Raw genomic sequence first — 15017 nt, forward strand, 5'->3', positions numbered from 1 at the left:
TTTAGATTTTAAAAGGAAGAAGAAATAATTTTCAAAAAACTTTGGAGTTAATAGGTTTATTCATTTGATTTTCGTATTTGTTGTAAAGAATTATGCCACTCTCTTAGCTTATCAAGTTGTATACATTTTATGTGAAGATTCCTATCTTTATAAATTAAATTTTAATAATGCTGCTAAAATAAATATCCTATATAGTAATTCATTTTTAAAAAAAAACTGAGGTTTTGTGTTTTTCAGAAACTTTACTGACATCTATTGCCTTTGGAGTCTGGTAATTTATCTTTCCTCCTTGTGAAGTAGCCTGATTTTTCTTTGTGCTATTTGCATGATGCAAATACGTGCCTACAGTATTCCTTAACATGTAGCCTTTTCCTTGAGTAATGTTTTCATTATATTTTGCCTTTTAAGACACACAGTGAGGAAATTATGTATTTTTAATAAACTATCATCCTTCATCTTATATTCATGAGGAAAGTAATGATTGGCAGCTTCCAATGGGAGAATCTTCCCTCAACCTTCCGCAACCAACAGGGGAATTGTATTTTATATAATATGACAACATATTGCCAGCCCTATTGGACCAAGTACCAGGACCCATCTGTTCATTTATGATTCTTTAGTTCTGGCATTTGTAATTCTTTTATTTATAATAATCTTTGAAGATATCACTTGGTGTAATATTTAGGTAAGTGAAGTAGTGTATTTGTAGGTGAAAATCAGTTTTTAGGATCTACTTGCAATACTTTTTAAGCTCTCCTGTATCATATGCTCAGTATTTAGTAAATGTGATTATTGATATGGACAATAAATACTGGAGTGATAAAATCCATGTAGGATCAAATTTTAATTTCTAGAGATGATTGAAAAGCACATTTTATATAAACACAACACATTTAGGTAAGTGGTCTTAGCATATAGCCACAATGGTTAATGAATTTGTTTGTTCACAACATAGACATTAGCATGCCATAAGTCTGCTTATAAAACTCCAGTGACTATTTGATACTACAGAGACAGTATATTAATATTGAGAAATATATAGAACCCCTTTTTGTTTGATTTAACTTGCTTATTTATTTATTCAGTGCAGTCGTGTGTGTGTGTGTATGTATGTATGTATGTATGTATGTATGTTTGTGTCTGTGTGTGCATGTTTCAGGGCATTATGTACCATGATGTGTGCGTTCAGGACAGAGGACAGCCTTCTCAGTATCTTTCACCAAACAAGCTATTTATTTTAGGCTATCATGCCATTCTCTGTACTATTACATTTTCTAGAAAGTCCCATCTCCTTCTTTATTTAATGAACGTGTTCCTTGGGATAAGGTTAGTATTTATGCTCCTGAGAGGTAAGTCCCCCTTTTCAATTAATGCTATCCTTAGTAGGTTGTTTCCTATTGCCAAAAGACTAGATTTTAAATCCTCATTGTGTCCTCCTAGTACTTGACCATCCCTGTGATGGTCTTTCTCTTTGTTATCCACCTTGTTGACCACATGTTATCCAGCACACTTCCCCATTATTTTAGGCTACGTTTTGATTTGTTTCTCACGGAGTAGTTCAACCCAGTCTGGATCTCTTGATCACATCCCTCCCAAATATAGGATTTCAGCTAGTTACTTACGCACCAAGTTTGAACACTTTCAGTTGGTTGGAGTTTCTAAGTCTTTTTCTACCTTGAAAAATAAAACAACAACTAATGTTTAAAACTTTCTCATACACAGCATCTAACCAAAGTACATGTTTTCAGGGCTCAGTTTCAGTTTCCCTGACTCAGAGAGACTCATTAAAATGACTCACTCTTCCTCCACATCAGACTGCTGAGTCTTCTCGTTAGGAAGAGATTACAGTCCAAATAACTGCAATACCATTTGTTCTGACACTAGATATTTTCACTCAGAAGCCCAGTCAGAAAATTCTAAATTTTGAAAATGACCATCATTATTTTTTATTCTGTATTTTTAATTAGCACAATTAATAATTTACCTTGCCTTTTTCTTAGGTCATATATAATGAAGTTGCTAACACTTGTTAAGCATTCTAAAGTGTGACATGGCATTCAAGACTAGAATACTTACTGAAACAATTTGTTTATTAATATACAATAGACTTACCACAGTTCTCAGTTATACTTTATAAATAAAATCCTCTTATAATACTCTTATTTGATTAATACACTTACATTTCACATTAACATACTTGTTGTGATTATCAATTAATACACTTACATTTTACATTAACATACTTCTTGTGGTTTATCAATCCATGATAATATACTATGCTTCTTATAGGGATTATGTCTGTGTTTTCTATTCCTTACTATCCAAGTAGTATCATCTGAAAGTTAGTAGTAATGTAACAAATACCTCTTGATACTTAGCTATACATATCACATTTTAAAGAATCAAATTCAAGAACACTATCAGCATCTCTGAAAAACTAAGTAACACTTTGTAATTGTCATTTGTAGCAAAGACATTGTCTGATGCATTGCCGATTTGAAAATATTTGTTAATATCCAATATTAAACTATTAGCAGGCTAATGTGAATCAGTGTTTAACAATCCCCAAGAAAGGGTTTTCTAACTATTGAATGTGCCCTATTCAGCTCACTCTATGATAAAGACTCACGGTAGATATTTAAACAGTTCCTAAACTCAAAAATTATTCTTCATGAAGTTCAGCTTACATTATTTACCTTGTCTCTTATGAAGTTTTTGGCAAAAATCTGGACTCCAACTAAAAGGTTTATTATGGAGTTCTTCATAATAACAGACTATTCTGTTTTAATTTCATGATGTTATTATTTCGTTGTGAGCTCTTTTCTACCTTGGTGTTCTTAAAATGCAAAATGAGTTTTATAGGCTTTGATGATTTATGTCTGGTAAAAAGTATATTTTCTAATAATAAATAAATAAAATAAAAAACTCTTTCTTCTCTTACCTTACTTAGTATTTTAATTCTAAATAGTCATATCTTCTGCAATGATTGCTAAACTTCTGGATCCAAGGCACTTTTATATGCTTAGGAATTGGTCAAAATTCCACATTTTTGGATTATGTAGATTACCAAGGACAAAAGGTGTATGTCGACAATAAAGCAAATGTCTTGGGAAAGCAATTATAACTTTATGTAGAGAATATCTAATGAGTGAAATGGCATTATTTGGGGATTTTGTAAATTATTATGTTTAGCTTAAGAGAAGATAGTCGGTTCTTCTATGAATTTCTGCATTCATTCTGTTGCATTTCTCAAATCATGTATCCTCTAGAAATAACATAAGAGAATGAGAGACCAGAAGACAAATAATAGCTTAATACTTTGAGTAAAATAGTATTTACCTCACAGATTTTCTGGATGGTTCTCAAGAATCCTATGGGGTTCCCACATTCTCCTTCAGAAACTTCTGTTTCAGGGAAAGTTGCTATTCTTGTACTTCCTGTGGCTATAATCTTTTAAAAAATAGTAACCTTCAATTCTGAATAACCTATCTAGGATTGTGTGCACATATATTATGATTCTTCCTGTATTTTCTAAAGTCTCCATCTCAAAATTGACTAAATTCCCTGGAGAGAAAGTTCTTAAGTATAAAATGAGGTATATCATCAGGCATCTGTATATAAGGTATACAAATCCAGGGCATATTTTCTTTGTTGAGAGTATTATGTAAGCAAGTTGGATGAATTGACTCCTAGAAAAGATTCCAACATGGGAAAATAGAGTACTTGGCCTATCGCCCTGGATAAATGCACATGCATATACTATCACACTAGAGAATATATTGTGGTGATTAGGCAGTGTCCTCCTCGTACAATAAAAGCATCCCCACAGAAATATTCAGCAGAGTTAATGATAAATATATTGAATGCAGATTAAATTGCATTGATAACTTTTCTGATTACTCATGTCTTCCCATCATGATCTATTCTTCCTTGAATTACATCACTAATGTTTATACTGTAGATGGTAATAGAGTCATATTTCAGAGGTAAGCCAGTATTGAAGAAAAAAATAAGAACAGACAAATGTATTGAAATGACTCTAAAAGTAAAATATTTCACATTTAATTGCAGGTGGGAAATGTTAACTATCCCATTCATTATTATTACTACCACATGCCTGACTAAATCCCACCATAAGCATTAAGCAAGTAGATAAACAAAGAAATAATACTTTATCTGGAGAATGCCAACATAAACCACATTTAAACTGTTCTTCTATCAAGAGACAAGCCTGGAAATGCTGTGTTCCTTTGCTTTACTGCAATAATCTGAATCCAAAAATTCAAATTGCAGCTTTTCAAAATTTAAGTTGAGGCTCTTGAAATTTCAGAAAACACATTCACTTGAAAAACAGATTATAACAAGGTCACAGTATAATTTTTGTACCACATTTTTATATAGTATTCTAATTATATAAATATCAAGATGACAAATGACTACCAAATGTTCTAATATTTTAAAATATGTTATACTTTTTAAAAATTAAATCATCAGATAAAGTTTTCTTTGATGTATAAAGAGACTGCAGTAAAGCTCTTGACCTTAGATTTCAGTTCTTGGTGATTTCTTTTATCCAGAGTTTCTTAAAGTGTTTTCTAAATTAGAGGACAGTTAAAGTCTATAAACTCATCTGCAAGTTACTGCCATTGAAACAGACACTAAAGATTAATTATAAATTGAACTTAATTATTTTTAGTGCTTGAATGGCCCATGAATATTCCCAGTGCCCAAATAAGCTACAATCAGAAAATACAGCAGAATTACATTTGAAAGTTCAAATTACATTTGAAATACAGAAATTTTCAAATATTAATTTATTGGTTTAATACAACTCTTCTCATCTTTATTTAGATTTATTTTATAATGTAACTAAGTAGTCTATTACTTAAGGTGGCAAAGGAGTCTAACTCACAAAAAGATAAATATACTTTAATATTTCATGATCTATGTTACAAAAAGCCACAGTAAATTATTATTCAACAACTGAAACCTAATAGTATGAAATATTATAAAGAATGTTGATTTTGCAGAAGAAATAATGTCAATTTCTAGAAACACTTCCTGATCAGAAAGTTAATTCTAAGTGCATTTACAATAGATCAATACATTTTTGGTGAATATAAAGGTATTTGGAATAAAATTAACTTGTAAATATTTATAGAATATAACAATATTAAAAACATCTATGATTAAAGAAAAGAATAAAGAAACAATCTCTATGATTTATATGTTTAGAAACAAATCAAATAAGAACAAATTAGTCTAAAAGTTGAAAGAAAACTAGAAATGTGTTCTCCATAACTATATTTATGACAGGGTAAAAAACTTACATAAACAAATAAGCAAATGGAAAAAACAAGAAATGTACAGTAGAAAATAAATAATAGAAATCTTGGGAAATTTTATATAAAAAATATTTTAACACTTATATTAATAGAAGTTACAGAATATTCATGATATTTTTCTTCTTAATATATAACATAAAGAGACATAGTTAAAACTAGTTAAAGTGTGGGAACCTAGCATTTCTCAATTTTTGGTGACAGTTCATGAGTGTCTTTCATGGAAGTTTTGCAATTATAATTAACAATGAATATTGAAAGTCAAATTTATCAGCTACATGCACCAAAATAAACAAATTGTAAAGCTACTTGTTGCAATTAAAAATTATAACTAAATACCAAAAAACAAAGTATGGTGGAACATGACATATCCACTTATAATTTATTGCCCTGAATTTTGTTAATTAAATGTATTCGTTTTGCATGTCAATGTTTTTCCCTCCTTCCTCTTCTCCCATTCCCTAATACTCCTCACCCCTACCCAATCTACTCCTCTCTTTCTGTTCAGAAAGAGGCAGACCTCCTCTCATGGGTATCAACAAAGCATGCATGGCATATTGAGTTGAGGTAGGGCTAAGCACCACCCCTTATATTAAGGCAGGGAAAGCAACTCATTATGAGGAGTAGGTTCCCAAAAGCCAGTCAAAATTTTAGGGACAACCTCTGCTCCCATTGTCGGAAGTCCCACAAGTGTACCAAGCTGCACAACTATAACATATATGTAGAGAACCTTGGCCAGTCCCATGCAGGTTGTCACTTCAGACTCTGTGAGCTCCTATGAGTCCAGGTTAGTTGTTTCTGTGGGCTTCGTTGTGGTGTCCTTGACTGTTGTAGCTTATACAATCCTTCCTCCCTCTCTTCAGTAGGATCTCCTGATCTCTGCCTAATGTTTGCTTGTGGGTCTCTGCATCTGTTTCTATCAGTTACTTAAGTCTGTCTGATGACAATTTGCAGTAGTAACCAATCTTTGAGTATGGTAGAATATCAATAAGCATCATTGTGCTATTTTTTTTCAATTGTGTGTGAGCCATCCAGACTCTGGGTTCTAGCACTCCAGGCATTGTATGGGGTGGGCTCATTCTCATAGTATGGGTCTGATGCGGTACCAGTCATTGGCTGGTCACTCCCATAGTCTCCGCACCACCTTAAACCCAACATATCCCATAGGCAAGGTAGACTATAGGTCAAAGGTTGTGTAGCTGGGTTGGTGTCCTAATTCCTCCATTAGAAGTCAAGCCAAGTCACAGGAGATGACTAGTTCAGTCTATGTATCCACTATTGCTAGAAACCATAAAATGGCCATCTTATCAAAACCAGTCTATAAATTCAGTGCAAACCCCTTCAAAATTCCAACACAATTCTTTACAGACCTTTAGAAAACAATACTGAACTTTGTTTAGAAGAAAAATAAATACAGAATAGCTAAATAAATCCTGTAGAATAAAAAGAAATTCTGGAGGAATCACGATCCCGGATTTCATGCTCTACTAGAGAGTTATAGTATTTATAACAGAATGGCATTGGCAGAAAAACAAACATGTGAATCAATGATATTAAATCGAAGACTATGATATAAATCCACACACCTATGGACAGATGATTTTTTTATAAAGAATTTAAAACTATACAATGTAAAAAAGAAAGCATTTTCAACAAATGGTGCTAGTCTAACTGGATGTTGGCATGTAGAAGAATATAGATAGATCCATACCTATCATCCTGCACAAAACTCATGTCCAAGTGGATCAAAGACCTCAACATAAATCCAGTTACACTGAACCCAATAGAAGAGAAAATGGGGAACAGTCGTAAATGCATTGGAACAGGAGACAACGTCCCAAACAGAAAGCCAGCAACAGAGATGGTAAGATTGACAATTAATAAACGGAACCTCATGAAACTGAAAAACTTCTTTCTGTAAGACGAAGGACACTGTCAAAATGGCAACCTACACAATAGGAAAAGATTTTTACCAACTCTACTCTGGCAGAGGGCTCATCTTCAAAACATATAAAGAACTCCAGGAATTATTACTCAGAGTCTTAATTTTTTTCAGGTTAATTAATAATCTAAGACAATTAAGTTTCATTTTGGTGTGTTTGTACATCCGGAGATTGAACCCACGATCCCACATGTATAATACAAGTGCTTTACAACTTGACTAAACCTAGCCCTTGTCATAGTAGCATATTAAATGAAGAAAATATGTAAATAATACTCATCGTGCGTTGTCACAATTAACTTTGTAAATTTTAACTATTATGATTAAGTACATTTATATTCTTGACTGGTTATTTATTTTGGCTTATCAAGACAAGGTTTCTCTGTGTGTCATCCCTGGCTAGCCTCAAACTCACTTTGTAGAGCAGGGTAGCGTTAAACTTGTAGAAATCTGTCTGCCTATGTCTCCAGAGGCCTGCGCCACCACTCCCCATGATTAAGTGCTTTCATTGGAGCACCGGATAGAAATCTCAAGGTCCAAATCAGGAGCAGAAGGAGAGAGAGCACGAACAAGGAACTCAGGACCATGAGGGGTGCACCCACACACTGAGACAATGGGGATGTTCTATAGGGAAATCACCAAGGCCAGCTGGCCTGGGTCTGAAAAAGCCTGAGATAAAACCGGATTCGCTGAACATAGCAGACAATGAGGACTACTGAGAACTCAAGAACAATGGCAATGGGTTTTTGATCCTACTGCACCTATTGGTTTTGTGGGAGCCTAGGCAGTTTGGATGCTCACCTTACTAGACCTGGATGGAGGTGGGTGGTCCTTGGACTTCCCACAGGGCAGGGAACCCTGATTGCTCTTTGGGCTGACGAGGGAGGGGGACTTGGTTGGAGGAGGGGGGGAATGGGAGGCGATGGCGGGGAAGAGACAGAAATCTTTAATAAACAAATAAATTTAAAAAAAAGAGTGGAGAGATGCAAGCTTCAGTGGGAAACAGTGAGTCACACAGTATAACCCTTTATTCATATATGTCATAAAGGTAGCATATTAAATCTTTATTGTGCTCAGTTAAACTAATTTTCTTTGCCTGTATTTGAATAGTATTTTGGGGTAGTGAAATGGAGGAAGATTGCTTGTACAATGCAGTTCCTTGCTTTATGAGAATAAAGTATGTCAAATTTACCAAAAAAGAAGAAAATGTAACCATGCAATCATATAATTTGAGAGTTACTAGAGGCGTTTGAAATTTTACTCTGTACTTGGAACTTCTCATCTAAGACCAGAGTCTGAAATTAAACAATCCTATCCCACATTTTAAAACAAAGTACCAGCAGCTGAGATAATCCATTTCCCTATAAGGTTTATCAAAGCAACAGTAGCAGTAATTCTAAAACTAGAAACCTCCATTTTTCCCCATGCATACAAAGCAAAATGGATGCAGGACAGACAGAATCAAAACTGGAAAATATTTCAGTGATACTTCATTTAACTTGTATTTTCCTCATATAAACAAAAAGAGGCATGTGACAAAAATATGTCAGAGAAATAAAGTTGGTTTTCCAACCCTTTATGTGGTGTCAACCTACCCAACACCATTTTGTCATACCCAGAATGATGATACTGAATATCCTCTAGTTAAATATGTCAGTAAATGAAACACTATAGTATAAAATTGGAGATAAATTATACCAGATTTTACAATCCATAATTCAAAAATGGAAAGGTTCTTTAAAGACAGAAAGGCAAAGAAAACTGTAAAGAATGCTAAGCTCATTAATTTGTTGACTCACCATGTATTTAGTATGCCTCTGTTCTAGCCCAGACATTGGCAGAAAGCAAGCATAATAGTAGCAGATAACCACATAAAAAGCCTTAACCTAAGGGAGTACTATTTCATGTGTTTGAGATGGAGAGTACGTGAAGGAAAATCAAATGATGGAATATGCTAATCTTAGCAACTAAATATAAAGCCAAAAACAAGGAAAAAAATTAGAAACATTGAGGCGAGTACAATTTTTAGTAGGATTTTCATGGAAAACTGAGGTGAGGTGACGGACAGTTACATTTGAAATTGAAGAAAAGACTTTCAAGACAGAGAAAAGAGCAATTCCACCTAGTATATTTGAAGAACACAACGAAGAGACCAGTGATTATCAAGAAGAGTGAAAATGTTCAGAAATTGCACAAAATCAAACCATAAACCACATTTTCCCAAAGGGCCACTCAGTCTAGACTTGTTAAGAATTCAGATGAAAGTTCATGTCTAAAGTTTCTGTCTTGTAAACTAGGAAAAGTTACAAAATACTCCTCCGAGGAGGAGGGATATGGGAGGCGGTGGCGGGGAAGAGACAGAAACCTTTAATAAATAAATATATAATAATAAAAAATAAATAAAAATGGATAAGAAAACAATGAAATACACGAAAATTTGAGAGTTAAGGAGAGTAAGAGTAAGTAGATTGTATAGATAAATATTATATATTAAGTAAAACTGGGCAAAAAAATCCATATTTTAAAATTCCCAGCAAATACAACTGCGAAAAGAAGACTACTAAAAAAACATTGATAGTACTTCTCATGCCATAGGAAATACTAGAGATAAGGTATATTATAAAATGAATTCTAACAATATATTTCCTCTAAGGCAGTAAATTATCAATAAAGATTCATTATCTTGGTGAAATATATCAATTATTAAGTAAATGTTAAAAGTATAGAAATAACTCAAATTTTCATCGACACTTGCTTAATATTAATGATTACTATGCATCTAAGAGAATGAATAAATAACAAAACATATGTAGAATTATAAACATAAATTTTAGTTAAAAAATCAAGACACAATTGCCAACATATGATATCATTACCTTTAATAATGATTACATAGTGAAATGATCAAGGTGACAGATTACTGATACATTTGAAGTTGGTGATGAGAAGGAAGCAGGATACCTTTTTAAACTATTTCTCCCTATAGTGAGTCTAAGTTCCCCATTTTCATTGAGCTATAAGATTATATATGTACATTCTTATATGTATGTTATACTTCAAATAAAAGCTTCCATGAAATCTCCCAAAAGAGGACAAAAGCAAACTAAGTCATTTTAAATATGAAGCATTCTGCCTGCCCATAACTTCCAATTCAATAACTGAAAATGAATTTATGGGTAAGTAAGGATTATGCAACATGTGCATTTATATTATTAAAACATCCACTAGGATATCATAAATTAGAAGCCATTTTTGTTATTTTTTTCTCTCTTCAAAAAATACTGTGTTATAGATTGGAAACATTTGCATATTGTTTTTATTTTATACCCTTGCTTTTACTTTTGTCATTTAATTTGTCATTAAATTTTCTTCAGTGAGGCCTTTTATAAAACATAAAGCTATACAGTATTTATTTTCACTACTGCAATAGTTTTACAGAAGAGAAAAATTTGCACACCTCCAGGCAGGAGGAAATAATAGGCCTCAAGACATTCTGTTTGTAACAGCTAGGAATCTCATACACCCTGTCCACAAACGCTGCTAAACAGTATACAGTATTTTAGGACAGTCCCTCACAACCAAGAATTTTGTACGGTTGAGTGATACCACAGCCTAGATAGTGGAGCCTTCCTCAAATGAAATAGCATAGGCTGATGGAATTTTAAAATATTTCTTGTCCAAGTTTTGCTGCATTTGAAATATTAAAATGACTTTGTTCAAAGTGAATGAAACTCTTAAAGATAATTCATATATTATGGATATTTCTTATATGGCTTGTTTCTTAAACACAAGTGCGATGATCATGTTTGCTTCTCTTTGTTTGTTTTTTTAAGCCTTGAATAATAATAATTTTATTATTCTCTCTACAGGATTGAAGAACAAAAGAACGTCTTGTCAGAATTTCAAAGAGATTTAAATGAATTTGTTTTGTGGTTGGAAGAGGCAGATAACATTGCTAACACTCCAGTTGGAAATGAGCATCAGCTAAAAGAAACACTTGAACAAGTGAAGGTAATTTTGTATTCTAAAATAAACAGGGCCTATTTGTATAAAGCACATATAAATCTATTTTAATATGTTGACTTGTTGACCTGCTGTCCATTGTGTTATCTGTATTTCTTTCCAATCTGTTTTCTCCCAACCCTAATTTTTCTTTACTAAACGACTGTCAATCAACATATATGCATAAACACATATATACACATGTGTGTGTGCATTTAGAAGCATGTTTTCTTTATACATGAATAGTGCATGGCAGTTATTTTGAACATTAGCTAAAGGATTGTTTCAGGATCCTACAATTTCAATGGTTTGAAGACTGAAGAGCAAAGTGTGAAATCAAAATATCTATATGGAAATGGAAACAACTTTGCAATCTGTTATAGGCTACATTGCTGAAGATTGCTAGTCGCACTGAAGAAGAAAATTTCTTAGTGAAGAAATTCATTGTCAAACAAATAACGTTACTTCAGTCACTAGCTAAAGATTCTACATTAACCTAAAATAGGATTTAGCTTTAGCTTATTTTGTGTGAATATCAAAATTGCCACACTGGTTTGTATTTCATACAGGTTAAACAGACAAACAGTGTATTCGAGAGAATTTTTCATGTATTAATATTATGCTATCTGCTATAACTTCACCTGGCTCATTGATGTGACCTAATTGTACAGATAATTTAATTTTCCTGGTTTTAGTTTCATAAAAGGAAGACTTTAGTAACTATATTATTTTACTTCATAGAGGATAGAGGAATGAAAGTTAATATTTTGTCAGGGTCAAATATGAAATTTATTTACATCTCCAATTTTCTTTTAAATTTTTCATTTATTTTACATACCAACCTCATTTCCCCTCCCTCCTCCCTTCTGCTCCCACCTCCCCTCCCCCCCCAAACCCACACCCGTCTACTCCTCCTAAAGGAAAGGCATCCCATGGGGAGTCAACAAAGCCTGACATATAGAGTCCTCCCAAGCCCCCTCCCCGCATCAAGACTGATAAAGGCATTCCACCATATGGAATGGGGTCCAAAATGCCAGTTCATTCACAAGGAATAGCTCCTGGTCCCACTGCCAGGGGCCGCTCAGACAGATCAAGCTACACAACTGTTGCCCACATGCAGTCCCATGCAGGCTCCCGGCCTGTCAGTCTGGAGTCCGGAATTCCCATAATCGCGGGTGAACATTTTTGTTGAGTTTCCCTGTCATGATCTTGACTCTGCTCCCTTGCTCATATAACCCTTCATCTGTCTCTTCGACTGCTTCGACTGGACTCCCAGAACTTGGCCTGGTGCGTGGCTGTGAATCTCTTCATCTGCCTTCATCAGTTACTGGATGAAGGTTCAGTTAGGAGAGTCACCATTTTAATTACAAGGGAAGGCCAGTTCAGGCACCCTCTCCACTATTGCTAGTAGTCTTAGCTGGGGTCATCCTTGTGGATTCTTGGGAAATTCCCTAGCACCAGGTTTCTCCCTAAGCCAATAATGGATCTCTCTATCAAGATATCTTTCATCACTCTCCCACTCAGTTCCTCCCCCAACTCAGCCATCACCCATGACGTTCCCTCATGTTCTCTTCCCCCATCCCTTCCCCTCTAGCTCTCCTGGCCCCAGTTTAACAGAGAGACCTCATCTATTTCCCCTTCCCAGGGCGTTCTGTGTGTCCCTCTTATGTTCTCCTTGGTACCTAGCTTCTCTGGAGCGGTGGATTGTAATCAGGCTACCGTTTGTTTTAGATCCACTTATGAGTGAATACAAACCTTGTTTATATTTCTTGAACTGGGTTACCTTACTCGGGATAATACTTTGTAGTTTCATCCATTTGCCTGCAAGTTTCTTGATGTCATTGTCTTTTACAGCTGAGTTTTACTCCATTGTGTAAATGTACCATATTTTCTTTATCCATTTGTCAGTTGAGGGGCATCCAGGTTGTTTACAAGTTTTGGCTATTGCAGATAATGCCTCTTTGAACATAGTTGAGCAGGTACCCTTGCGGTATGATTGAGTATCCCTTGGGTGTATGCCCAAGAGTAGTATTGCCGGGTCTTCAGATAGATTGATTCCCAATTTTCTGAGAAATCATCATACTGATTTCCACATCAGGTGTACAAGCTTGCCCTCACACCAGCAGTGGAAAACTATTCCCATTACTCTACATCCTCTCCAACTGAAGTTGTCCCTGGTGTTTTTGAGCTCAGACGTAATAACAGGTGTAAGATGTTATCTCAGAGTTGTTTTGATTTGCATTTCCCTGATGACTAAGGATGCTGGGCAACTCTTTAAATGTCGTTCGGTCATTTGAGATTCATCTGTTGAGAAGACTCTGTTTAGCTCTGTACCATATTATTTAAATTGAATTATTTTGTATTTTGGTGTCTAATTTTATTAGTTCTTTATATATTTTGGAGATCAGCCCTCTGTCATGTGTAGGGTGGGTAAAGATCTTTCCCCCTTCTATAGGCTGCTGTTTTGTTTTATTTACTGTGTCCTTTGCCTTACAGAAGCTTTTCAGTTTCAGGAGGTCCCGTTTATTGAATTTTCCTTTGTGTCTTTGCTACTAGTGTTATATTACAGTGGTCTCCTGTGCCAATGGGTTCAAAACTACTCCCTAACTTCTCTTTTACCAGGTTCAGTGTAACTGGATTTATGATGAGGTCTTAATTCCATTTGGACTTGAGTTTTGTGCATGGGGCTATATATGGGTGTACTTGCCATCTTCTACATATTGACGTCCAGTTATTCCAGCACCATTTGTTAACGATGCTTTTATTTTTTCATTGTACAGTTTTGGATTCTTTGTCAAAAATCAGGTGTTCATATGTGTGTGGCTTAATATCAGCGTCTTCAATTCAATTCCACTGTTCCATGTGTCTGTTTTTTTTTTTTTTCCAAAATCAAGCTTTTTTCATTACTCTGCACTGAAACAATCTGGCCCTAGACATTTTTGACTTTTGGAGACTTTTAGTGACTGTTTATATTTCCTTGGGTATTGTAGAAGTATTTAAATTATTTATCTGTTCTTTTAATTTTGACATGTGATGTGTTCAAAAAATTGCCTATTTCTTTCAAATTTTTCAATTCTGTGGAGTACAGGTTTTTGATGTATGACTTCATGATTTTCTGGATTTTTTTCAATATCTATTGTTATGCCTACTTTTCATTTTTGATCTTGTTAATTTGGATATTGTCTCTTTCTGTCTTTTGTTTGTTTTGGATAAGTGTTTGTCTATCTTGTTCATTTTCTTGAAGAACCAACTCTTCATCTCATTGATTCTTTGTATTGTTCTCTTTGTTTTTATTATATTGATTACAGTCCTCAATTTGATTGTTTCCTGGTGTCTACTCCTCCTGGGTAAATTTTTGTTGTTGTTGTTCTAGAGATTTCAGCTGTGCTATTTAGTTGATAGTGTGAGAATTGTCTAAATTCTTTATGTAGTCATTTAGTGCTATAAATTTTCCTCTTATCCCTACTTTCATAGTATCCCATGTTTGGGTATTTATACATTCATTTTAATTGAATTTTAGGAAGTCTTTCAGTTCTTCTTTTATTTTTTAATTAAATTTATTTTTAAATGATATTTTCTCATTTTGCATACCTATCCCAGTTCCCTCTCATTCCCTTCCTGCCAATCCCCCCATATTCCTTAATACCCCAGACCCCCATCCATTCCTGAGAAAGGGTAAGACTTCTTAAGTGGAGTCAACAAAGTCTGACATATCAATTTGTGGAGGGACC

At 34.2% G+C, this 15017-nt stretch overlaps 1 protein-coding gene across 3 annotated transcripts in view; it reads left to right on the top strand.

Annotated features, from left to right (window-relative positions):
• Dmd (dystrophin) overlaps positions 1 to 15017 on the top strand; it is a 1091134-nt gene that overhangs the window by 262148 nt on the left and 813969 nt on the right. For all 3 annotated transcript variants that reach the window (XM_050128228.1, XM_050128226.1, XM_050128227.1), the window contains exon 3: positions 11154 to 11295. In XM_050128228.1, the coding sequence (XP_049984185.1) occupies positions 11154 to 11295 (142 nt within the window). The remainder of the gene's footprint in view (positions 1 to 11153; positions 11296 to 15017) is intronic.

This window comes from Alexandromys fortis, unplaced genomic scaffold (genome assembly GCF_014885135.2).
Source record: "Alexandromys fortis isolate MF-2015 unplaced genomic scaffold, M_Fortis_MF-2015_v1.1 scaffold_265, whole genome shotgun sequence".
Taxonomy (NCBI): domain Eukaryota; kingdom Metazoa; phylum Chordata; class Mammalia; order Rodentia; family Cricetidae; genus Alexandromys; species Alexandromys fortis.